Source organism: Schistocerca americana, chromosome 9, assembly GCF_021461395.2.
Source record: "Schistocerca americana isolate TAMUIC-IGC-003095 chromosome 9, iqSchAmer2.1, whole genome shotgun sequence".
Lineage (NCBI taxonomy): Eukaryota > Metazoa > Arthropoda > Insecta > Orthoptera > Acrididae > Schistocerca > Schistocerca americana.
Window position 1 is genome coordinate 46,188,886 of NC_060127.1, and position 27,651 is coordinate 46,216,536.

Sequence of the window (27,651 nt, forward strand, 5' to 3'; positions counted from 1 at the left end):
AAATAGTGGGGGGAAACATAGTAAGCCGGACTTGGGTGTCAAGACTTGGGGGATGAGATTGTAAAGAACTGGGTGTGTGTGCTCTGTTTTGAGGACACGTATAATGAAGTTTGTGTTTATTATTTATTTGGGTTTCTGTCATAGTTGTGTACAGTTTCTTAGTGGTGACTGTGTCTTGAACATTAACATTCCTTCTCAAACCATAGTGGGCATTTCACCTGTTTGTTAAAGGATAATTCCACTGATAATACAGATCCATATAACAGTTGTAGTATGACCATAATACAGAAGAGGTACATTCAAAAGACTAATGTACACTCTGAATTGCTGGTCCTTTTAAGACCAAAATGTTGTAATTTACATAAGTTTGTGTTCGAGGTGATTTCTGAGTGGCGCATGGTCAGGCGCATATTGCAAATGTTGGGTCTTATGTTATTTTGCAGTTAAAATTCAAATTGTGACTTAGAATTATTCCATATGTGAGGTCATAGAGGGACGTGAGAGTTTTTGAGGGGAAGTTAATTCACAGTTTTATTAGTTATTCAAGAATTGTGAGGGACATTTTGAGTCAGCTGTTGCGAATTTGGCTGTCAGTTAACGTTTCTGAGATAACTACTAACAACAAAGTTGTCTTTTAATGAATAAACTATCATAATTAAAAGTAATCCCTTGTGTTGCTTTGCTCGTTTGATAAAATCACCTGCAGATACAATCAAACGGTGGAAAATCCTGATGGAATGTAACAATATTATGGGAAGGAAAGAGTTGTCACTCACCATATAGTAGAGATGCTGAATCACAGATAGGCATAACAAAAAGGTTTTCACACTTAGTGCTGACAGCCAGTGGCCTTTGTTAACAATAGACACACAACTCACTCTCTCTCTCTCTCTCTCTCTCTCTCTCTCTCTCTCTCTCTCTCTCTCTCACACACACACACACACACACACACACACACACACACACACACACTCTGTTAATCCAGAATTTATGTAGTGTGGTTACAGTTGCTTGAGACTGCAGTCGTGTGTGTGTGTGTGTGTGTGTGTGTGTGTGTGTGTGTGCGCGCACGCGCTCGCTCGCATTTGTGAGTCTATTGTTGACAAAGGCCGTTGGCCAAAAGCGTTAAGTGTGAAAATCTTTTTGTTGTGCCTATCTGCGACTCAGCATCTCCGCTATATAGTGGGTGAGTGGCAACTTTCCTTCTCATTATATTGCAACTGCAGATACATTTATTTATTTATAATGCAGTTACGAAGCCTGCAAAAAACTTTATAAACTTGACATTTTTAGAGTTCTGTACCTCATTTATTGGTGGAAATGGAATCCTTAAGAGATCACTTCGTTGTACATCTGCCCTTTCTGTCTGTCAATCAGGCCAAATTATAAGACCTTTTCTTTCCCCCAAGAACAGGTAGAGTGATCAGGTTGAAATTTATCATATTTGCTAATGTCTACAGTTCCGTGGGGTGCGTAAAAAATGTAAACTTGTAAGTCAGTGCCATCAAAAGTTGCAGCCATTTGTGTTGCATATTTTGATACTCACAAATCAACTCGTCAGAACCTATATGGTACTTCCTGCTGATCTAGAATGATGAAATTTCAGAAGAACCAAGGTCTCACAGTACAAGTAAAGGAAAAAAATCCAAAAATTTTTAATTCGTAATTATATCACATTCTTTTCCATTTGTTACCTGTCTGCCCACCTTCCATCCGTATGTCTGTCTGTCTGTTAAGACCCCTTTTTCACAGGAACAGTTAGAGGTATAAAGCTGAAATTTATATCACATAATAAGATCTATAGTCCCTTTCCACTGTAAAAGATATACGCTTCTAAGTCGATATTATCAAAAGATATGGCCATATGTACCACGTATTTTGATACACGCGCCAAGCCATTGAGCCGTACAAAGTATAACTGTTATCTACAGGATATTTCAAAATTCATGTTACACAACTCTGGAGATTGTAGAGGGGACTTTGTAGATCAAGTCTTACGTGGGAACACATGTCCGGAAGCTTCGTCCAACAATACCACAGAGTGTAAATAGTTATAGGTGCTGGTGCCTGTAAATGTGTGTATATACAGGGTGATACCTTGATATTACAAACCTTTTGGGATCATGGAGAAGGATAAGTGTTTCAATTTGAGGTAAGGGTCCCTGTACTGGAAACAAACAGAGTTGAAAGTTATAAGCGAAAACTGTTCTGATTCCTCTGACAGTGGAACACGTATATGTATTGGTATTTTTGTTGCTAGGATTGTAGAGTAGTCAACTGTCAGAGGCAGTAGTATGGACCAAAACAAGGACAAAAGTCTGGTAAACATGGGATCTAAAATGCGTACCTGTGGAGCTATGAGCACTATTCGTCTTCACACTGTAAAATACATCTCCTCTACTGAAAGCTCATAGCTCTTAACTTATGTATTTTAGAGCCCATGTTTACTAGATTTTTTTTTCTATATGATGGAAGGAAACATTCCACGTGGGAAAAATTATATATAAAAACAAAGATGAGGTGACTTACCGAACAAAAGCGCTGGCAGGTCGATAGACACACAAACATACACACAAAATTCAAGCTTTCGCAACAGACTGTTGCCTCACCAGGAAAGAGGGAAGGAGAGGGGAAGACGAAAGGAAGTGGGTTTTAAGGGAGAGGGTAAGGAGTCATTCCAATCCCGGGAGCGGAAAGACTTACCTTAGGGGGAAAAAAAGGACAGGTATACACTCGCACACACGCACATATCCATCCACACATACAGACACAAGCAGACATATGTCTGCTTGTGTCTGTATGTGTGGATGGATATGTGCGTGTGTGCGAGTGTATACCTGTCCTTTTTTTCCCCCTAAGGTAAGTCTTTCCGCTCCCGGGATTGGAATGACTCCTTACCCTCTCCCTTAAAACCCACTTCCTTTCGTCTTCCCCTCTCCTTCCCTCTTTCCTGGTGAGGCAACAGTCTGTTGCGAAAGCTTGAATTTTGTGTGTATGTTTGTGTTTGTTTGTGTGTCTATCGACCTGCCAGCGCTTTTGTTCGGTAAGTCACCTCATCTTTGTTTTTATATATAAAAAGATTTTTTTTTTCTTGTTTATGACCATACTACCATCAGCCTTCCCTAAAATCTTAGCAACAACAGTACCAGTACATGTACTCCACTGTCAGAGATATCAAAATGGTTTTAGCTTAGAACTTTAAACTTGTTTGTTTCTGGCATAGGTACCCTTATTTCAAATTGATACCTTCTCCATCACCCTTCAAAGTTTGAAACATAATCATGGAATTATCCTCTATATACATGTATTTACAGGTGCCGGTGGCTGTAATGTTAACATTCTTTAGTGTAGTTGGATGACATTTCCAGACATGGATTCCTATCTAAAACTTGATCTATTAAGTCCCCTCTACAACCTCTTGAAGTGTGTAACATGAATTCTGAAACACACTGTACATAAGTAATTGTCTATAGAACACTCGGAGGACGAATGCTACATGCAGTTGTCCATTTCTTTCAAATAGGAATAATTTTTCAGCAGTGTGCAATCAATCTCTAGGCAGCATCTGATGGGTCAAAATCATTTAAAGTAAATCAGATTGTGCATTTATAGCCCCCTCTCACAAAACAGTTGTAAAAATGGAATGGTCACTAGAAAGACATTAAATGACATATTCCAGGAAATGAAGAAAAATCTATGTTTTAATCAGTAAAGCTTTTTTGTTATGCTTATGCAGTATTTACTTTTACTTTCCAGTTGTGGAGCAAGGTGACGATATCCAGACGTGCCTCGAGGAACGGACGTTGGTGATAGCAAATCACCAGTCGACTGCTGATGTGCCTTTGCTTATGGCAACGTTTAATGCTAAACCAAATGTCCTGCCAAACCTCATGTGGATAATGGATCGTATCTTCAAATATACCAATTTTGGTATAGTCTCCATCATTCACCAGGATTTCTTTATTGTTTCTGTAAGTGGAGGGAGAGATATTGCATGGCTTTTATTGCAGAAAACTGAGATTCTAGAGAGAGAGAGAGAAATAGAGAGAGATTTCTTTATAAGGCTGGTAATGAAACTCTCGGCATTTGTGGTAGAAAATAGTGATGAAACACATTAATAACCTCCAGTACATAATTTTATGAAGATTACATATGCACTATGGGTAAAAATGTTTGTGAAATTTTCCCTGAAACCAGCAGGCTCAAAAAGAAGCAGTGAAATTACTGTTAATTGCAATTCATTTATTTTGGATGAATCATGTTTTTGGAATTTGTTTACTTAGGCAAGAGTGCATGTTTGATGCCATATATGAAAGACCATTTAACAAGGTTATTTTCTGTGTTGTACTCTTAAGGATTTTTTATCTTGTATTGGTAATGAAGTTAATCCCAAAACTGTATGGATAGAGCACATCAGGTAATCTGTTAACTTAACAGAAATTTCTCTTTAGGGAAAGGAGAAGCGGTTGGAGTCACTGGAGGGGCTGAGGCGGCATTTGTATGAGTCGTACATTCCACGTGGCCGCAAGTGGATGGTTCTCTTCCCAGAAGGAGGCTTCCTGCGGAAACGCAGAGAAACGAGCCAGAGGTTAGTGACAAAAATAATGGTAAATACAGAGATCTATTTTAAAAGTTTTATTGTGCCATGAGAATCAGAAACCTATCTATATTAACCCTGTTCCAAATATAATTTGTGCTGCTGCTGCTGGTGGTATTAGTGAAATAGAATAAATACAGCGTATTGTGTAGTTAACTACATTTAACGTGGAAGTAAGAGACTGCTTCTTCATCATCACAGGTTTTATAGAGTACAAATAAATCTCAGGGCCTTGCCAGGGGACACGTCTTTAATGGAAGCACTTTCTATGCTGGATGTGAGAAATGCGAGCTTCTGTGTGGCTGAGGGCTGTGCCGGTTGTGGCTTAGCTGTGAGCAGGGTCACCTGAGCTGGGTAGGCCTTGGCAGAGGTGCCGTATGAAGTGTTCCCCACAAAATAGCGGGTTGGGCTGCTCTAAGTGGTGAAGCGGTGTAGAAGAGGCTACTTCCTGAGGGGAGTAAACCCTTACAAGAGAATCAGCCAGGTTGGAAGGCCATAAATTTGGAGTTGCGCTATCCTATTATACCTTTGTAATGCGCCAAGGTGAATTCAAAAATATTATTGGCAAGCTACATAAAAGAAAAAGGCAGACAAAAACATGCATGTCAGAAAGAAAATGGACGAGGACTTCAGTACAGTGGGACAGATAAACTTAATAACATGAAAGTCAAGAGTGTATCCATAAAAGAAGGGGAATTACAAAAAATAATAGGAGAAGAGATGATACAGCAGTCATTAGAGAGACCAAGAAGAAAACGAATGGAACTTGTGATACATGAAATTACACTGTAATATATAATGGGATAGAACACTGTCAAAGAGTGCAAGCTGGATTTGCTGTGCTAATTAAAAAAATTTTGGAAGAACAGACTGGTAAGCTATTTGTGGATAAATGAATGGTTATACAGTTTAAATCAGAATATAACAGACTGTTACTCTTTTGAACTAAACAGAAACAAGAACTTCCCGGCAGCAGATATCTTGTACCTATTAAAAGTACACTAGATACTGACTGAACAACCAATAACTAGTGCTTTGTGACAACACCACATACTACATAGCTGGCCATACTCGACAAAAAAATCAGGAATAGTTCTGGAGCATGCTAGAACATCCTTCCTACAGTCTGAACTTGTCATCCTGTGATTTTAATGTATTTGGGCTCTAAAGAAAGCAGTCAGAGGGCACATGATATGGTGACAACACTCCTGTCAAAGTATTCGTGCACAGCTGGCTGGTGTCACAGCCACGTTCATTTTACAAAAATGGGATCAAGAAATTGTGTATCTACAGGGAAAAACACGTTTCCTGTTCAGGAGACTATATAGGAAAATAAGTTTGCATGTGTGATTTTTTTTAATGTTAAATAATTTTTTTAAAAATTTCTGGTTTATATTTGATCCACCCTCATACAGATAAAAAACATGGTATCAATGTGTTGTGCTGTGGTCTTCAGTCCAGAGGCTGATTTGATGCAAAAGAGGATATAGTCTCAAGAGTAACAATAGCAGGAAAGTTGTTGAAAACAAGAGAATTGTTACCATTGAATAGAAATTCAAGTGAAGGGAAGCCTTTCTGAAGATATTGCTCTGGTGTGTATCTTTGTGTGGAGGTAACATGTGGATGATAAACTGTTCTGACAGGAAGGGAACAAAAGCTTTTGAAATGTGGTGCTACAGAAAAATACTGAAGATTAGATAGGTAGTGTGCATAACAAATGAGCTGGTACTGAATTGAATCAGGAAGAAATAAATTTATGGTGTAACTGGAGTAAGAGAAGGGGTTTGTTGATGGGCACATCCCAAGGCTTTAAGGAATAATTAATTTAGGAATTTCAACAATATGTAAAATCAGGGAAAAGCAACCACTCATTTATAGTAGGTGAATGTGTGGAGCACAGAAACAAATAGCGGAAAACAACATTCACACTAGCTTTCGAGTACTAGCTCTTTCTTTAGCAAAAGCACACACGTTCGCACACACTACCATAAAGTTGTTGCAAGCAGTTGCATGAGGCGATGGAAGTGGGAAAAGGGGGGGTGGTGGGGGGGGGGATGGAGAGAATGCAAGGAGGGAGTAGTGGCAAAGAGGCAGGCCCCGGACATACGACAGCCACACGATGGGCGAAAGGAGTACAAAGGGTAAAGCAAAAAGATATGTAGGAAGAGGGAGAGAGAAAGGAGGAGGAGAAGAGGGAGAAAGGGAAGATAGGGAGAAGGGAGAGTGGTTGAAAAGGTGGTAGGGAGATAGAAGGAGGGAAAGAGTACGAGGAGAAGACGGTGCATGATCCGGATGGTGGAGGTGTTATGTGGACATGAGAGAAGGAGAAAGGTAAGGTGAGGCAGAGGGAACAGGTTAGTAGAGATTTAGGACGGGGTAACTGCAAGACCACCGAGCGAGGTGGCGCAGTGGTTAGACACTGGACTCGCATTCGGAAGGACGACGGTTCAATCCCGCGTCCGGCCATCCTGATTTAGGTTTTCCGTGATTTCCCTAAATCACTCCAGGCAAATGCCGGGATGGTTCCTCTGAAAGGGCACGGCCGCCTTCCTTCCCCATCCTTCCCTAATCCGATGAGACCGATGACCACGCTGTCTGGTCTCCTTCCCCAAACCAACCAACCAACCAACTGCAAGTCCACAGAGAATGCTGGCAAGACAATACTCACATGTGTAGTTCAGAGAAATTAGTGTGAGAAGGGAGTATCCAAATAACTCGCGTAGTGAAGCAGCTGTTGAAGCCATTAGAGTTGTGGTGCACAACATGTTCACCAACCAGATGGTCAACTTTGCCATTTGCCTTACTTCAGCAGTGGAGATTTGTGCAAGCAGACAGTTGGTTACTTGTCAAGCCCACATAGAACGCTGCATAGTAATTGCAGCATAGCTGATACATAACATGGCTGCTTTCACATGTGGCAATGCCTTTTTAGTTAGATGGTAAATGCCTGGAGTGGACTGCAGTTGGTGGTGACGGGTGGGCCTGTGGGCAGATCTTGCACTTAGGCTAACCACAAGGGAATGATCGGTGGGATGTATACCTGGTCTGGGGAAACATGTCACTTGGCAGCTTGCGTATCGTTGGCTATGCTGCGATTGTGAGGTTGCAATAGCTGCCACTGCACACAGCCAAAGCTCCGAAGTACATTTTGAAAATGTAAGCTACAGCCAACGTTTATATGTAAGCACAACAAAGTATGTTTTTCTAAGAATGGAGAGAACGACGATGGAGACAAAGCCAGGAAATATAAACACCCAAAGTTAATGACAGTATCTATGAAAAGTCATTCCAAATTGTTACTGTAATAGCTGCGTATAAAACATCATATAATAATGTAAACCTAAGCATACCAAAGAACACGCTATTTGTACTCGTTGAAAGAAATAAAGCAAAACATGCAAAGCCTACTCAGTTGCAGAGAGAAAGAATAAATTCTGTTAACATTTACACTCACCAGTTTCCGATGTCAGTGGCGCAATCCATCCAGTTCTCCTTCACTATCATTGGAATCGGTGCTAAAATCATTGTCTTCATCATCATCAAGAGTAATCTTTAATTTTTGGTTTTCGTTTATGATTCCATCTATAGTCTTAGCTTCTCTTAGGAGTATAGCAGGTGGTCTACTTTCTTCCTCCATGAGGTAGTGTCTACAATAGTAAGACCTTCACATAGCAGTCTTTCCACTTCTGTTATTGTAAAATTCTTGTAGTTACTTCTAATGTATATCGTGATATCATTCCAAACCAATTCACTTGAGTTAAAATGGCAGTGATGAGGTGGTAGGCTAATTACCATGTGACACTTCACTTGCAATTTCATCTACAACGTATTTAAGCATCACAGGCTTATTTTGTTTTACGAACGAATGTAACAACAGTTTTGTCATGCTCATGTTAGCAGCGATGTGTCTCGCGTGCAAACAATGCGCCAAAGTTTCTTTACAGTCACTAGTGGTGGGAGCTTTGTTTAAAATCAAAGAATGGTACAGTGCAATGTCCTTCGCAAACACTGTAGGAACACTAAACTGAAGCAACAACTTTTTAAACCACTGTAGAAACAGTGAGTGGTCCATATCTCCATATCCTCTTGATAGTCACCAGTTTTTCTCAATCGAAAAACTAAAAGTCCTTCAGGCACAGAGACGTTTGAAGATCCTGCATGGGTCACAATTAATCAGGATACTCTTCCTGTTGGCTGATGACCGCTGCTATTTGGAGTATCATTTGTCCAGCATTTATCAACTGGTTCTCCAGATTTCGTCTAACCATATGACTGAGTATTTATCCTTTCCTACAATTTTGTGTAAGAAAATGCTACGAGCTGAAATGACGCGAGCTTTTTCAAGTAACTGTTTTCTTCCATCTAACTTTTTAATACAGAGGCCTATACCTTTTAATACCATCTTAAATGACATTCCCCCTCCCCAGGGCAAAGTTCACTTTCTTTTAAAGAAATTAGCAACTTCGCTGTTGTGGGGTATTCTTTTCTTCTATAGTATCTGTAGATGTGCCGAAAAATTGCGTCAGATTGGAAAGAATCAATATTTGTAACTGGATGAGGCTACTTTTTTTCTTTCCAGGAGTACTTAAAAACACACTGTATTTCACACAGGGGCTTTGTTCCACACTATTTACTCCAGTATCTGGTAGGTCTTGATGTAGCACACTTTACTTACAACCGTTCTGTGACTGAGTCGTAGAGTTTTCGAGGTACGCTCTAAAACTTTATCGGCAGAAATCAATGCATGCTCATTAATGGAAACAAATGCTTTTTCTTGCGTGTAAAACTCGCACATCCTCTGTAGCAATAAGCCTGACTATTTAATGGCACTCTACGATGCAATGGATTGTCACTTGGTGAACATTGTCCTTTTGGTGACACTGTTTCGTAAACAGAAACTGTAATCGAGGTGGTAACACAACACAAAAGCAGGCAGTTACACACTAACATCCAATGTTTACACAGAAGCCAGCAACGTGGGAGCCTCGACGCCAGAACCTGCTTTTGTTGCGGTGTTGTTATTGTTTCAGAAGACACAGCACCTCACGTTCCTCAATTGTTAGTTATATTGCCAACTGTATCGCACTTGGGGAGTGACTTTGAAGCGATATGTCTGAGCGGTTCGTGTATATAGAATTGGGAGTAGGATTGGAATAGGGATGCACAAGGATATTCTTTAGGTAGGTGGGCAGCAGAACTCCTCTTTGAGACGTGTGTGTAGTATTTTGGTTTCGTAATAGGGGAAGTGGGGGCTTGAAAGCTGCAGAGGGAGACCAAGGCTTGTCTATAGTAGACGGATTTAAGTGTGTACAGGTTGCAGTAATTATGTAGAGATGAAGAGACTTGCGTGCGATGAATTGGTGTAGAGAGCTGCATCAAGCCAAGTCTTCTGCTGAAGATGACAAATGTCAAAGCTATTTCCACATCAGAAGATTAAGAGGCACAGAGTTCAGCTTACTGTGAAATTGGAATCCAGTCATCGAGCTTGCAGTTCGTTACACAGATGAATGTGTGTGTATATGTACCAAATGTCTTCTGTAAGTTAGTAAATGTAATTTCAACCTGAGTACCTCTAACTTCATGATCTTGCCAACAAATTGAGTTGATTGGTGGTAGTGATTTGTGTTGTTGCTGTTTTCTTGTTGTCAAGGAAAAATAAGATGGCAATGTTTACAGCAGTAGAAAAGAAGCTAGATCAAAGTGTAAGAGGAATAAGTAGTCAGTGGAAGGAAACTTGGGAAAGTTGTAAAAAGGGTTTAGGGAAGGAGAAGTGAGATGCTGAAGTTTCACTTTTAAAGTGGTTGATAAAGTATAAGGTTTGTCCGGGGAGTAATATCACTTAGTCTATGAAAACTATTTTGTTTTTGAGAATGGTACGCCACATTAAAATTCTTCAGAATGGGGCCCTCATGATACAATATTTTCTGCCTGCGAGTTTTCTGAGATTTGTAGGTATTCTGGAAGGCTTGTGTTGGAATGTCCTTGAGAGCATGATGTTGGGGGGGGGGGGGGGGTCGGCAGAGTGAGGTCGAATCTGCTGGAATGAGGTCAGTACTTTATAGGGGCCACCAGAGCAGCAGTGCCAAATCATTTGTGACCAGACAGTCTCTCGCTGAGGAGGCAGTGTGGCTGTACACATTGTCTTGATGAAGCTTCCTTGGACTGGCAATGTGTGGCGTCATGTGTACGGCGCTGTTTCTGCCTTTTGAGTGCTTCCACATAAAAGGCAATGCTGTTGTTATGTCACCCAAGTACAAACTTGTGGTGGATGATACCACTAGAACTGAAAAACACAATGAGCATTGCCTTCATTTATAGCTTTGTTTATTTTTGCACAGTCACTTTTTATAATATTTTTATTATTGATTTAGGCACAAGTGGTCATCACTGGATATCATTAGTTGCGTTTGGTGAACAAACATTCATGCTTTTACAATGTTTGTTCAACAAATGCTGTCCCTGTAGCATCTGAAGGTAGCCATTGTGAGCTGACACTGGTTAAGACTGCATCATAAAAAGTGCTTGTGTCAAAAAGCCAACATTCACTGTCCTTACGTGACATGCTGAAAGCTTTGGAACCAGCCAGTCAGGTAGATGCAGTATCTCATGATTTCTGAAAAGCATTTGACTCAGTACCACACCTACATTTATTGCCAAAAAATACAATCGTACGGGCTATCAGTTGAAATTTGTGGCTGGGTTGAGGACTTTTTGGTAGGGAGGATACAGCATGTTATCTTTGATGCATAGTCATCGTCAAATGTAGAAATAACTTTGGGTGTGCCCCAGGGAATAGTGTTATGACCTTTGCTGTTCATGTTGTATAGTAATGACCTTGCAGACAGTATTAATGCTAACATTAGGCTTTTTGGAGATAATGCAGTTATCTATAATGAAGTACTGTCTGAAAGAAGTTGCATAAATATTCAGTCAGAACTTGATAAGCTTTGAAAGTGGTGCAGAGATTGGCACCTTGCTTTAAATGTTCGGAAATGTAAAATTTTGCACTTTGCAAAATGAAAAAATGTAGTATTCTATGATTGTAATATCAACAAGTCACTGTTGGAATCGGCCATCTCATACAAACACTTGGTAGGGGTATGAAATGGAAGGATCACACAGGCTCAGTTGTGGGTAAAGCAGGTGGTAAAATTCAGTTTATTGGTAGAATATTGCGAAGTGGGATCATTTTGCAAAGGACAGTGCTTACAAATCACTCGTTCAACCTGTTCTAGAATATTGCTCAGGTGTGTGGGTACTGTATCAAATAAGACAAACGGTGGTGACGAATGCATACAGAGAAGGGTGGCATGAATGGTCACAAAGATGCTGAAGGAAATGATCTGGAAGGAACTGATGTGGGAGGACCAGGCGCCTTTAACGCTAGGAGTACCACACGGGTCATTTTTTACTCACGAAGGTTTGTCGAGTTCTCTGCACCAGTGCCCTCATATCAAACATAAGCTTAGACAGTTCTGTCCACTCCATTGTCCGTAAATATTTCCAAATATTTAGAATTCTAAGGTGAAATTGTTAGTTCTGATGTTTTTGTTTTTTGAGTGCAACAAGCAAGAAAACACTCGGAGCATTTTAGTCACATGCTTAATTTTAGAATCTTTTATAAATACTCGGTACATACCTCATTTGTCTGTAAAAGTAGTTTTAGAACTCTCAATAAACAGTATGTTTTGCTGCTGTGGTGATCTTTTTATAAAGAAAAAATGTGTAACATTGCTTTATTTACTTGTTTTAATGATGTTTAACAAAAGTTCGTGCAATTTATTCTGTTAAATTTAAAATAAAAAGAAAAGTTTACTCCTGAAAATTTATTTATGACAGTTCAGTATTCATTTTAGAGATAAAATTATCCTTCGGTTACAGTTTAGAATCTTCCTGGACGTATTGTTAACTCAGATATCAATAAAACGGTGCTTTCCTACTTCAGGTCAAAGATGACCCACATGGTACTTCAAGAGGTACAGTGAAGTCTAGTACTTCTAGTGTTACCTAACATCACTTATCCTTGGACAACAACATTTTTTTTTAACAACAGGTCCCATTTGAAAAACTTGTAGGTAAATTGAAGTTAATTTGCCATTAGAAAAATGAAAGCATTCAAAATGGTGAATGAAACAGCAGTTGAATTACTATAATAATAATAATAATAATAATAATAATAATAATAATAATAATAACTGCCTTCACACAAGAAATTTTTCCTGTAACGTTTAAAATGTATTGTATCCTTGTTCTAAGTCTTATTGTAAATTTTTTGGTGTAAACCTCTTGGAGATCTGCCTAATGTCTTGAAGAAATTAATATAGAACTATTTTAATTGTTTTAATTTTTTCTTGTTTATTTAGAATTGTTTAATTCAAAAATTTTAAAAAGGCCAATATTGCTAAGGACTTATTTCTTGAATTTTATTATTATTATTTCCTTCACTTAACCGGACTTAACGTCTGAGAAAGTGAAGGAAATAATAATAATAATAATAATAATAATAAAATTCAAGAAATAAGTCCTTAGCAATATTGGCCTTTTTAAAATTTTTGAATTAAACAATTCTAAATAAACAAGAAAATTAAAACAATTAAAATAGTTCTATATTAATTTCTTCAAGACATTAGGCAGATCTCCAAGAGGTTTACACCAAAAAATTTACAATAAGACTTAGAACAAGGATACAATACATTTTAAACGTTACAGGAAAAATTTCTTGTGTGAAGGCAGTTAATCAAAGGGCTCTTAGCCGATGACAAAATTTTGTTTACAATGCAAGTCAGATAACATAAGAAACTTAGCTTGAGCACAGCCAGCCAGAATGCGCTACTGCAAATAAATAGCAAGCTGCAGTAGTTAATGCTCAAGAGCTGTGCACACCAGGCAAGCCCAGGTCCATGCGGCGCGAAGCTGCCGACACAGAGCTCTCTCCCGGCAACTTAGTAACTGCTGTTAACAAATAAGATAGATAAGCATCTGATTGGATTATACTAGTAGTAAAGTTATGGTGTAACTGTGATTGTGATAAGTTGGTATGCCCTAGGAAGTAAGCTCCGCTACCAGGGAAATACAGAAAGAGAACTGTAATTTCTTCTAGGAAGGATTACAATAAACAACTCCCTAGGGTTTTACAAGTAGCCGGAGCTCACAACATGCTTAAGGGGGTCTGGATAATAAAGATACCAGAGATCCCATCAACTTCTAAAATATTGTAAAAACAAATATTAAAATTTAGAAACAGGTGGTTTTCTTACATAAGAATTTTCAAACGAACACAGTTTTAAAAAAGAAAAGTAGGTCAGGCATAGGCCATAGTTATGCGTGACAACTGGGCACATTACATAACTATAGCAACATTTAACCATGGCAAATTTTTTGAGAAAGATTGCTGGCCAGCAGATTAAGACAAGTTACTTCAAAATCACACAGAGCAGGCAGGACAATACACTAGCCCTAGAATCACAGAACCAAATGATAAAAGCATGCATGATGACTGAATGAACATAAACGTAAACATGAACATTCAGTCAGACAACTCATGGAGTGGGAAATCCGTGCACAGAACTAACAACTAGTTGCACACAACATAAGCAAACCAGGCCTGCTCGCTGACCAAGAGGAGCATTGTATAAAACTGCTGATCTTATTTTTGCAACAGCAGTTTAGGAAGGCAAAGACCTTAAAAGATAAGTTGAACAGAACTGATCGTGTCTTGAGAAGAAATTGTAAGGTGTATATAATCAAAAGTAAAATAACGGTATTGGAAAGATGTCGAATTAAATAAGGTAATGCTTAAGGAACTGGATTAGTAAATGAGACACTGAAAATAGTTGGTCAGTTATTCTGTCTGAGCAGCAAAATAAGTGACAATGGTAGAAGTATAGGTGATATTCAAATACAGACTGGGAGTGCCTTGTATGAAATAGAAACATAGGCAGTAAATACTGCAGACAAGAAGAGAACAGAAGTTTTTGAAATTTTTTGTCTTGCAGAAGAATGCTGAAGATTAGGTGGGCAGATCAAAGAATGCTGAAGGTTTGTGAATGGGGAGGGGGGGGGGATTTATCATACAACTTGGCTAAAGGAAGCAGTTGATTGATAGCACATACCGTGAGGTATCAAGGAATTGTCAATTTGGCAGTGGAGGGAAGCGTGTTTGGGGGAGGGGGCTGGAAGGGGGGGGGGGGGAGGGGGGAGTTAAAATTGTAGATGAGGACCAAGGCTTGGATACAGTGAGCATATTCAAAAGCATGTAGGTTGTAGTAGCTATTGAGAAATGATGAAGCTTTTACAAGATAGACTAGCATATATAGCTAAATCAAACCAGACCTCGGACAGAAGACAATAACAGAAACCACTGCTTTTCCAAGTTAACAAATAAGTATTAAATGTTGTTGTAATTGTCAGCATAATTATAAGAGAAACAATTAATTTCTCATTTTTCAGAGTCCTATAATGTGGTTTTGCTTTTGAATCCAGATGTATAATTCTAACAGAGATCTTCACTTTCGTGCATATAAATTTCAGGTACGCTCTGAAAAACAACCTGCCCGTCCTCCAACACGTGTCGCTGCCCCGAGTGGGCGCCCTCCAAACAATTATCGACGTGGTGGGTCCAGTGGAGAGTGCGAGTGTACGCCAAAGTGAAAAGAAATCAGATATACCCAACTCTATAGAGAATGATGTAATGGCTAAAGTTACTTCTGACCCTGCTGAAATTCTGGCTGCATTGCAGACATCGTCAGAAGGTAAGCTAATGCTTCTGTGGAATCTGATTAACAAGCCTTGCTCTGTGGGATACAGCAAATGAGGACACACATTAAAGAGCTTGTTTACAGCCTTAACTCTAACAGACTGATTTTGACTTTTGATTTCCCTTGCATTATAACATTCCTATTAACCCTACTAATGATCGGCGCTACCAATATTTTTATAACATGTTACTGTGTTTTTATGATTGTAAGATTGTGAACTTACAGTGTCTTACAAAATAGATTAGCATTCTGAAACAATGCATTGTTGTTAGCTGTTTACGACACGTGATAATTTGTAGCAGACTGGGACTCGAATGTGGGTTTCTTACTTACCACGAGAGGTCACCCTAACCACTTCAGCTATCTGAACACATCTCCATACTACCATGTGTCTGGTAGTCAAAGCCATTATGCTTGCACAAATCCTGATTCCCACGCAGAGACAAATACTATGTCCCCATTTTAACATTTTAACCCATTGAGAGGTGGGTACATCTTTAAAGGTTGCTGTGTCTCTGTTTTCCCCGTGTCTGTATTGCATGTCTGAAGGAACAGACACTGTCAACATTGAAATAACCGGTGTGATGATGCCTATATATTAAAATTACTTGATATATATTACATTCACACTGACATACGTGGCTACTACAAATGATACATTCATTTATAAAACTCTATATTTTTCGGTGTATTACATGTACTAGTATGACTGATGCTTGAATAGAACCATAAACTCACAAAGTTTGTATTTTGTACTCTACAAAAGTTTCATGAGTGCTTGTCTGGGCACATGACACATGTCCAAGTGGTAGTAAAGTTTGTTCCATACAGTATGTAGCAATATCCTGTCAGCAGTCATCACAGCAGTATTGATGCATTGTTTCAGTTATTCCAGTGTTCTTGACAGGAAAAAGTCACAAGGCATTTGGTCATGCAACCTGGGGAGCCAAGGGAATAGAGCCACATCATCTCCACAGTGGTGCCCAACCCAACAGAAGTTCGTCATTCAGGTAGCAATGAACATTTATGCTCGAATGAGGGGGATGAGGTGCCTCATCTTGTTCGAAGATTGAATTCTCAGACTCACCAGTTAGTTGCGGAAACAGAAGAAAAATAGCATGTCCAACTTCATGTGTGACATTCCTCAGAAAACATTAACCTTTGTCAAATCTCGTTTATGCACCACAATTTCTTGCCCCACACTCACATTGTGGTGATTTATCTTTCCAGCTAAATGGAAGGTTGCTCCATTGCTGAATATCATCTTGGAGTATCCTCAAGCGCTTCCTACAGGGTGATGCAAAATTGAAGGTGCTGGCCATAATCTTCTGATTTTAATTGTTGAATGGCCTGCAGGTGTATGGTTTGGAAAGTACTTGCCATTACAAAATCTTCCACTCAGCTTGCTGCAGTATTCCAAATTTGTGGCTTGCACAGACTGCTGTTAGTTCTTTTGTGTTTACAGACAAAACTAGTGTCTGTAAATTGTCAGTACCAATGTACAATCCTCTGCGTATTTGGCTGTTCTTTTCTATAATTCCTTCTGAATGCATGCTGCACTGTCATAACAGGTAAACATCTCGCATTCGAGGGGCATTTGAAAAGTCCATGCAAAAATAAAAACTACTTACGTATTTGGGGTAAATCTTTTTTATTTTTCAACATAGTTTTCTTTTAGACTTATACACTTTGTCAAACGCTTTTCTAATTTGTTGATCCATTCCGAATAATAGGAATTGTACAAGTTTACAAAATAGCTATTAGTTACTGCAATCACCACCTCCTTTGAATAAACTCTTTGCCCCACCAACCATTTCTTCAAATTGGGGAACAAATAGTAGTCCGAGGGAGCCAATTCTGGAGAATAGGGGGGATGTGAAATCAGTTGGAATCCTATTTCCATTAATTTTGTGACCACAACTGCTGAGGTGTGTGCTGGTGCGTTGTTGTAATGGAAAAGCGAGTTTTGCAGTCCAATCGCTGGCGTTTTTCTTGCAGCCTTTTTTTCAAATGGTCCAATAACAATGAATAATATGCACCTGTAATAGTTTTACCCTTTCCCAGATAGTCGATGAGGATTGTCCCTTGCGAATCCCAAAAAACAGTCGCCATAACCTTTCCGGACGAAGGAATGGTCTTCGCCTTTTTTGTTGCTGATTCTCCCTTGGTAACCCATTGTTTAGATTGTTGTTTGGTCTCAGGAGTATAGTAATGTATCCATGTTTCATCCACAGTGACAAAATGATGCTTAAAGTCCTGCGGATTCTTCCTGAGCAGCTGCAAACAATCCTTGCAACACTTCACACGATTCCATTTTTGGTAAAGTGTGAGCAATCGCAGAACCCATCTTGTGAATAGCTTTCTCATGTCCAAATGTGTATGCAAAATATTATGTACCCATTCATTTGAGATGCCCACAGCACTAGCTATCTCATGCACCTTAACTCTTCTGTCATCCATCACCATATCATAAATTTTATCAATGATTTCTGGAGTCGTACCCTCCACAGGGCATCCAGAACGTTCAGCATCACGTGTGCCCATATGGCCACTCCGAAAATTTTGAAACCACGTATAAACTGTTCTAATCGAAAGTGCAGAGTCACCATAATGTCTTTTAAGCTTCTCTTCAGTCTCCTGAGGCATTTTGCCTTTCATAAAGTAATGTTTAATCATCAAATGAAATTCTTTTTCGTCCATTTTATGACAATCATTCAACTTCCTTGATTCACACGAATGCCAAACACAAAGAAATAGACCAATATGGCTGAAATTTGGTGTGCGTTCTTTCCAAAGATGCTACTAACTAAACATGACTTCAATACGCGCCAGTGGTGCCATCTCTCGGAATTTGCATGGACTTTTCAAATGCCCCTCATATTCCAACAGACAAAAAATCTTTTTTTACTTTGTCATCATTTTGTCAAGGCACTGCACTGACACCAACTGGTGGGTGCAATGCAGACTGTGTGTGGTAATGGGTCTATTCATGCAAGAATTATACTTGTACTTGTAATGCTTTGGAAAATATAGAGCTTTGAAAAGAATGGATCATTTGTAGTAGCCCTATATATTGGTCAGCATGCAGCTCACATTTTCTTTTAATTGCCACAAAATTGGGTCAGTAATCTACAAATCCTTCACAAGTTGACATATTTATGTGAATGGCAATTTACAGTGCTTGTTCTGATATTCTTGTAACTGAGTACATTATAATTTGTGGCGATTTTACAGCACATGACTGAATGCCGTAGATCTTGCGAAACTTGGCTCTCTGTTTCTCCTTGAGATCCATACTGATGTAGACAATGCCAGTCAGGTTGATGCTGTGTTCCTTGACTACAGAAAGGCATTTTACAGCATCCCACTGTGCCAGTTAGCGAAAAAAAATAATGAGCTTATCGAGCATCAAACCACATTTGCGACTTGATTCGAGACTTCTTGCAGATCGAACTTGACACGTCTCTCGTAATGGATCAAAATTGACAGATGTAAAGGTAATTTTCAGAGTACCACAATGCAGTGTGCTAGACCATTACTGTTCATATTGTAAATAAATGATGTAGTAGAAAGCATCAGAAGCTCTTCAAGACTGTTCGCAATGGGCAGTTGACAATAATAAAGTAACAATACCATAAGAGAGTATCATTTTGCGGAATGACATACAGAGGGTTGATGCATTGTGCAGGCTCTGGCAGTTGACCCTGGACGTGAATAACATATTACCGTATTTACTCGAATCTAAGCCGCACTCGAATCTAAGCCGCACTTGAAAAATGAGACTCGAAATTCGAGGGGAGAGTAAAGTTTTAGGCCGCACCTCCAAATCGAAACAAAGTTGGTCCGTTGTAATATGAGACACAATTTAGGTCGAATGAATGACGATACAGCTACAGTAGTTTGGTTCGAGTCGTAAGCTTAGCAGTTAAGCTTTACCAGGTAGCCATTGCTATGCGTCAGGCGCTCCGTCCGTATTTATACGGGTACCCTTCCTTTTTCACGTGCTTCGTCTGGTTTGAATTGTTTGCTTATTTTCCTTTGATCTGATAAGTGTCGTTCTCTTTGTTATTGGTGTTTACGTCACACTAAGCTGAAAATGCATTACTGTACTGTGTCGTGCATTGTTTCTCGCATGATGATAATGAGTGTTTACGGCCTGTCGCTGCTCGCGGCACGGCTTGCTTTTGTAGGCGCTACAATTAAAAAAAAAAAATAAGAGAGGAATCGTCTCATTAGCGAAATGATGGCAAGAGACTGCCATTTGTTGTTACTTACACTGCTGCTTTCTTTGATAATGATCAACAAGAACCAAATAATAGACAGCGTATGATAGAAGACATTCTGAACCAGAGTTTAGCGAAAAATTTTCTCCATTTGAAACTCTTTGCAGGCACCTCTTTAGTATATTACATTATGCACAGAAATTAGAGTCATCTTAGATTTAAAAATCTAGTCAACCGCCGTGCTTCATTTCTGACTGTATCACTATTAGGCATAAGAATAATACGAATATAAACATGACATGATATGTATGTTCTTCAGCGTTTGCTGTTGTCTCACTCTAGTTTCGTAGTTTATTATGCAGACATGAATTAAATGAGATAGCAGCAAACACGAAACAATACATGGCAAAATGTTTATATGCGTATTATTCTTATGGTGAAGAGAATACTGCATATGATTCACAATTCATAAAAGTTCCTATTAGCAGCCATCTCTTCTCACAGGTAGGAAAAAATTCAGAACGTAGAGTTGGCCATATTGAAAGACACCCCAAACAGTCTTGCCAGTCGGATTTTCGTAGTACATTGAAATGCTGCTACATTCGAAGATGAACAATAAGGAATTTGTATTTACTTCGTTGGATAATGTATGAAAATGCAGTGGTCGAAACTCAGGGCGGAGAAAAAAAGCTCGTCTTCCACCTTTCTTTTTAAATTTATTTATTGACGCAGAGGTTTTGGCGCCAGTATTTATCTTTGTGCCTACAAAGCATGCCCGTGTAGCGCTACATGTATTCGACGGCAGAAGTTGGTTGTGGAAAGACCTACCAACATTTTTCAGAACTTCCGCTTGCTTTGCGCTCGATTCTAAGCCGCAGGCGGTTTTTTGGATTACAAAAACCGGAAAAAAAGTGCGGCTTAGATTCGAGTAAATACGGTACGCGTAGGTAAAAAAAGAAATCTGCTACTGTACAACTACACTGTTGATGACAAATTGTTGGAAACAGTATCTACTGTAACCAGGCATAACTATCAAGAGCAATCTTAAGTGGAATGACCACATAAAACAAATAGTAGGAAAAGGGGATGCCAGACTGAGATTTGTATGAAGAGTGTGAAGGAAATGTAAATTGTCCACAAAAGAAGTGGCTTACAAGGCACTTGTTTGACTGATTCCTAGGTGTTGTTTATAAATCTGGGATCCTTACCAGGTAGGACTGATACATGAGGTAGAGAAGATAGTAGGGTGGTTTCATCACCATATCGTTTGGACAGTGTGAGAGCATTACAGAGATGCTTAATAAACTCCAGTGGCATATATTAAAAGAGGCATTGTGCATCGTGAAGAGGTTTACTATTGAAATTTTGAGAGAACACTTCCCGGCAAGAGTAGGACAACATATTACTCTCATGAAATGACCACGATGGAAAAAAAATAGGTCAAATAATTAGATCGAGTACATATGCTTTCCGACAATCACTCTTCCAGTGCGCCATTCGTGATAGGAGCAGGGAAAGAGGGATCAGTTAGTGGTACCAGAAGTATCCTCTGCCACACATCATTAGGTGACTTGCAGAGTATGATGTAGCAGTAGAATATGATTACGGCTGTAAAGATTTGATATTGAATTACCATTGTTCATCAGTGACTATCTTGAACAGCTCCACTGGCCACTCATATAGTTAAGGTTTTACAAAAGGTTAAAATACTGGTGTCTTACATTTTTAATAATAGTAATATAGACAGTAATCATAGGTTACACTCCAATATATTCAGCAATGAAGTTCTTTTATCTTGACTATTGACTCTTCATTCTCGAAGTAGCATTAACATTCTTATCCAATCGAGCCCTCCAAGACTGTTATAGACACAGTATTCTATATTTTAGACATTTCATTAACAAACATCTTTCCAGCTATAATATTCGTATGTAGAGACAGAAAATCCATGGCTGCAAAATAATAGCACTGGATTTTTGAAAGCAATCCTTTGTAAAATTTGAATGCTGTGTCTTTAGACAAGAATAGTTCTGAATTACAGTGTTTCCTAAACAAAATTGCGAAAGAAGAAAAATAAGACTTCAAAATGGGGACGGGGTATATCAGTCCTGAAACATTTTAAGTTTTGACAACACATGGTTTTACTGAATCTTAAAGGTTGTTTCCTTAAGTAAAGTGTTGTTATGTAGAAATTTATATCTTTGTCATCCATCAAATGCAAATTACATTTAGAACTAAAAAAGTAATGGACATGATTTGCTTCACATAAGCCCCAAAAAGCTTATCACACCATTACCCTTAGAAAGGACACCAGTTTTAAATCTTCAAAGCATGCTTCTAGTTGTGGTGTTAAGTTCTATTATATTTGTGGTACTGTCATATGTTAAACATTTAATTTTGTTAATACTTACAGTAATTTATTCAGAACTTCATATTGAATTAATATGTGCCTTTCTTATTGCTTAAGGGAACAGTAGTGGAAAGCTGAATTGGGTGCTGGATATCACAATTGCATATCCTGAAGGCAAGCCATTGGACTTGAGTGACATTATAACTGGGTATCGAAAACCTTGTAAAACATTTATGTTTTACAGATTGTTTCGTTGCAGTGAGGTAAGTATTGGTTTTTACTGAGTATTTGCTCCAGTACTTTGTCAACCATATTTCTTAACTTAGTAAAACAGTTCTTTTTGTTATGATCCATAATCTGAAGATAGGTTTGATACAGGTCTCCATAAAGTCTGCCCTGTGTAAGTCCTTTCACGTCAGCGTAACTACTGCGGCCTACATCCATTTTGACCTGTTTGCTGTAGTCACATCTTGGCCTCTACAATCCTCCCCCCATACACACACAGTCCCCCCATCAACACATATATGCCTCATTGATGCCTTATTCAAGTTGAGCCATAACATTATTTTCTCCCCAATTCGATACAGCACCTTTTTGTTAGTTATACATTCTACCCGGTCCCCCAATCTTCAGCATTCTTCTGCAGCAACACATCTCAAAGCCGTTTATCCTCTTCTTGTCAGAATCATTTATTGCCCATGTTGCACTGCCATACAAGGCTACCTCCAAATAAATTCTTTCAGAAAAGTTGTCCTGTAGTCATCTCCTTCATTGTCTAGTTTCCTAAGCATCTCCTTATTTAATTCAAAAAAACTTCCAATACCTTTATTTTGCTTTTATTGATAATCGTTGTATATTAACTTTTGATACCTGTATTTTATCCTTGCTATCTCCAGAATTTTTCTAGAAAAAGGTGTATTCCAGTCAGCATCGTCATACTTTGAGTGTACCCGAAGAAAATGGTGTGGGGTCCAATACTGTTCATCACACTTTCATATACTTCCTCTTTCCTTTCCAGAGTATTGCCTTTCAGGTTTATTTCCTTTGTTGCTATATACTCCTTCCACCTTTCAGTCTTCCTTTCTTTGTGTTGTATGGGCTTGTTATGTGGGCTCTTGATATTCATACAACTGCTTCTCTTTTCTGCAAAGGTTTCTCTAATTTCCTACATGTAACATCTGGCTTCCCCATTGTTATGCATGCAAGCAGTATGAATAGTAAACCTAAAGACAAAATTGTTTCGTACTATATTTGCACATGTTTGAGTATCAAGTTGCAGGTAACATTATGTTCAGGAAAACACAGTATCTCCGTGTAAAAAAAATTAGATCAGATTATTTTAATGTTGGATAAAATAGTTAGTTTGGAAAAAAAATAGCAAAATGGGAGTAGTGGACTAGTAAAACAAAAGCAAATTTGGTTTTGAGGAAATGTCAGTATAGAACATATATATGAAAGAAGAAGAAGAATCATTTTTCTTGTTGAAGGAGTGCAATTTTGGTAACTTTAAAATAAATAGCTGTACAATGTCACTTTGTCATGTGTGTGGAATAAATTTTATTTTTAAAAAAAACTGTAGGTTAGGTTCCTTTTTTGCGACAAACTTGTTTACAAAATGGAAATTCCAGGATGGAAACAGCATGGAAAAATTTATGGCATAGTTCCAGGTGTTCAGCCAAGTCGCTGTTTCCATTTTATGCCCAATATGTGAACATCCGACACGTTTTATTCGCATGCTGTGAGTTGTGGTATTATGTGTACACTCTGCTTGGATTCTAGCCACACAACAAACTATTGTAGGTCTCGCATGCTGTTTATAGCTCATTGTGAACTCAACTTCTGACACACACTACGCCTTTTAAGGTTCATCTGTTTTTCAGAACTCGCGCTGATAATCCATGAAATAATCCATTTTATGCCCAATATGTGAACATCCGACACGTTTTATTCGCATGCTGTGAGTTGTGGTATTATGTGTACACTCTGCTTGGATTCTAGCCACACAACAAACTATTGTAGGTCTCGCATGCTGTTTATAGCTCATTGTGAACTCAACTTCTGACACACACTACGCCTTTTAAGGTTCATCTGTTTTTCAGAACTCGCGCTGATAATCCATGAAATAAACATTAGCTGTCAATGGTTCCCAGTTCTGGTGGACATATAAATAAAGTGCTGGAATGCAAACTTTGTTTAAATTGAAACTTCTATTTGTGTTTATTAGATTTTCCAGCATCTTTGTTTCGAAAGATTCCTCAATTACACTGTCCCAGGAACTTTGAGTTTGAATCGCGATATTATGAGGGCCATTCAATAAGCAAAGCAACACTTTTTTTCTCATCCTATTTAGGTTGAAAAAATTTGGGATTTGTTATGGGACATCGTGAAATACTACAGCTTCAGCTCCTGTAGTTTCATGAAGTTCCAGTAGGTGGTGGCACTATACATAGCCTTCAAAAATGTCATCTGTAATATCAGTGCATTCCAAGCAGAGTTCTACCATCGAGTTTCTTTTGGCAGAAAACAAGAAGACAGCCGATATTCTTAGGCACTTCCAGAATGTCTACGGAGACTGCCACTGTATGAAAGCACAGTGTCTGCAATCATCACAACTGGGTCATGTAAACATGTCTGATGTTCCACACAGAACACACACACACACACCCCTCACTGCACAACTGGGGGTCTCTGCTGGTAGTGCAATGATCAACTCTTGAAGTGTATGTTGCTGCTCTCAGGAAATTGAAGGAACGGTTTCAGTGTGTTCAGTACAATGGAAAAACAGCCAAAGTTGCAAATTTCACTTTTTATTATCTATATTCTCTATAACTTCTCATTTGCACTCTGTTATATGTATAATATATTTGTTATCTTGTCATAGTTCTTAAATTTTGGGAAATATCATTTTGTCTATATAGATAATTTGAAAATGGGTCCCACCCCAAAACTACTCTCAATAAAATAAAAAGCAAAGCTCACATCTTTGGCTGTTTTCCAGTGTACCGGTTAAAACAAGGTGCTGCCCGGCAATAACTCCAGCATGCTGGCAGTTCATTCAGCATGTTCATCGCCACAAAAATGGAAACAAAGTTCTCTTGGAAACTTCCTGGCAGATTAAAACTGTGTGCCGGACTGAGTCTCAAACTCCATACCTTTTCCTTTTGTGGGCAAATGCTCTACCATCTGAGCTACCCAAGCAAGATTCATGCCCCGTCCTCACAGCTTGGAAGATAGGAGGAGGAGGGGGAGATTAGTGTTTAACGTCCCGTCGACAACGAGGTCATTAGAGACGGAGCGCAAGCTCAGGTGAGGGAAGGATGGGGAAGGAAATCGGCCGTGCCCTTTCAAAGGAACCATCCCGGCATTTGCCTGAAGCGATTTAGGGAAATCACGGAAAACCTAAATCAGGATGGCCGGAGACGGGATTGAACCGTCATCCTCCCGAATACGAGTCCAGTGTGCTAACCACTGCGCCACCTCCCTCGGTCCGGAAGATAGGAGACGAGGTACTGGCAGAGTAGTAAAGCTGTGAGGATGGGGCGTGAGTCGTGGTTGGGTAGCTCAGATGGTAGAGCACTTGCCTGCAAAAGGCAAAGGTCATGGGTTACAGTCTCCGTCCGGCACACAGTTTTAATCTGCCAGGTAGTTTCATATCAGCGCACACCCAGCTGCAGAGTGAAACTCTCATTCTGGAAACTTCGTCTTGTCCATGAAAGTCTGCACACCCGAAAGGAGTTCACAAAACTTAATTGGACTGTTCTTCCTCATTCACCCTACAGCTTGGATCTTGCAGCTTCTAACTTCCATCTGTTTGGTCCAGTGAATGATGCATTTTATGGGGAGCAGTACATGGATGATGGGAAGGTTACTGACACAGCAAGACATTGGCTGAGATGTTAGTAGTTTGGCACCATGCAGACGTACAGGCCTTCCCAGTAAGTTGGCATAAGGCTGTCACATAGAATGGAGATTATGTTGAAAAATAGGCTTTGTAGCCAAACAATTGAGGAATAATGTGGTGTATTGGAATTCTGAATAAAACCAATCTCGTCTCAGAAAAAGTGTTTCATTACTTATTGAATGCCCTCCCGTAGTCTCGTCATATTTCGTGTGTTGATTATATTTGAGGCAACCCTCAATGACAGCTGATTTGCTCAGTTGTTTTATTTGGTTGTTTTGCTGAATTTCCTCATATCTCTCCTCAGCTGCTCTTGTAGTCGTGCCACGTTTGCATGGAATGCAGTAAAAGACCAGCTTTTGGAGACCTAGATCAACTACAGGTACTGACACAACCCTAGCAGCATGTCAAGAAAGCTACTTATTGTCAAAATATTGTGCGTAAAATGGAAATGACAGCTTGGCTGAGTACAAGGTAGCACACCATTAATGAGTCGTTCTGAGAAAACCTGGGAGAGACAGCATAGAAAAATTGAAAATATGAAGTTAACCATTTGCAGAGACAGGACTATTTGTAGTTCTTCAGTCTTTCAGTGGTTTGATGCTACTCTCCACATTTTCTTATCTTGTGCTAATGTTTTCTTCTATACTCAACCCCTTTTATAATCTCTCTTGCATTACTATATGTAGCAGTCAAATGAAAACCAGACACCCGCCATCACTGCTCAAGTGTAGACATTTATCCCAGTGGGAGACGAGATGATTGATCCCTGTTTCATAGAACATGGTCGACCACTCATGGGTGTGGTTATGGATCCTTCAATATCCAACCACATTCTATTGAACAGGAACAGATTGTCATGTATCTCAGCAGGATAAATGTCTTTAACACGTGTGGTGATAACTTTCGAGTGACATTCCACAGTTCTGTTTTGGCAGGTGTTCGGCTTTCATTTGACTACCCTTCGAATCCCTCCACCTCTACAGCTGCTTACATCTCCCAATTAATTGTTATGGATGCTACTACGGATGCCTTCTTCTAAGTCAGTCCTGCACAGACTTCTTTCCTCACCTATTCCTCATAGTATTTCATCTATTTCATCATCTTGTACTTTTCTGTCTCATTGGTAGAGTGTGTGCAGAATAACATGGCCATTTGCTGTCGGCATGGAATGAGTGCGGAGAGCAGTGGCGGGGGAGGGGGGGGGGGGGTTGTTGTGGGCAGGCACTGTGGGGGAAATGTTGAGTGCTAGAGGGGAAGTGCCATTCTAAACTGAAGCCTGTGCTCACATTTTTTTGTAAATGTTAAGTGGAGCACCTCCAAGCCCGTACTTGAATGGTGACCGTTCAAGAAGATCTACAGTCAGCTTTGCTTTGGTTAAAATTCCATTGAAAGTGCAACAAAGTTAAATGGTGACCATTCAAGATGATCTACAGTCAGCTCTGCTTTGGTTAAAATTTCACTGAAAATGGAACAAAGGCAGCAATTTATTTTCACCTGACTTGTTAACCATTTGTAACTTTCAGAGAAGCATCATGAATGGTGTATTTTGAGTAAAACCTACATTTCTCTTGTTGCTTTGTTAAAATTTGCTTCTTTTGCCAAAACACAGTGGAGTTAACACAGTGTCACCTAACTAATATGTTGTGCATACGCAATTGCGATACAATTCTGTGTTTTGTTCCCAGTGTTGGCTGGAACAGCGTGAACGTGTGTTTACAAGCTATGGAAAGCAAGAGGGAACATTTTCAATATCTTATGCTATTTTACTATCATAAGGGGGAAACTTTCTCACAATGCTGATAGAAGATTGTGCTGTATACGGT

General features: G+C 39.2%; 1 protein-coding gene across 3 annotated transcripts in view; it reads left to right on the forward strand.

The window, feature by feature from the left end:
• Positions 1 to 27,651, forward strand: part of LOC124550953 (acyl-CoA:lysophosphatidylglycerol acyltransferase 1-like) — a 65,407-nt gene that overhangs the window by 25,691 nt on the left and 12,065 nt on the right. For all 3 annotated transcript variants that reach the window (XM_047125766.1, XM_047125768.1, XM_047125767.1), the window contains 4 exons: positions 3,757 to 3,971; positions 4,452 to 4,588; positions 15,128 to 15,348; positions 22,045 to 22,190. In XM_047125766.1, the coding sequence (XP_046981722.1) occupies positions 3,757 to 3,971; positions 4,452 to 4,588; positions 15,128 to 15,348; positions 22,045 to 22,190 (719 nt within the window). The remainder of the gene's footprint in view (positions 1 to 3,756; positions 3,972 to 4,451; positions 4,589 to 15,127; positions 15,349 to 22,044; positions 22,191 to 27,651) is intronic.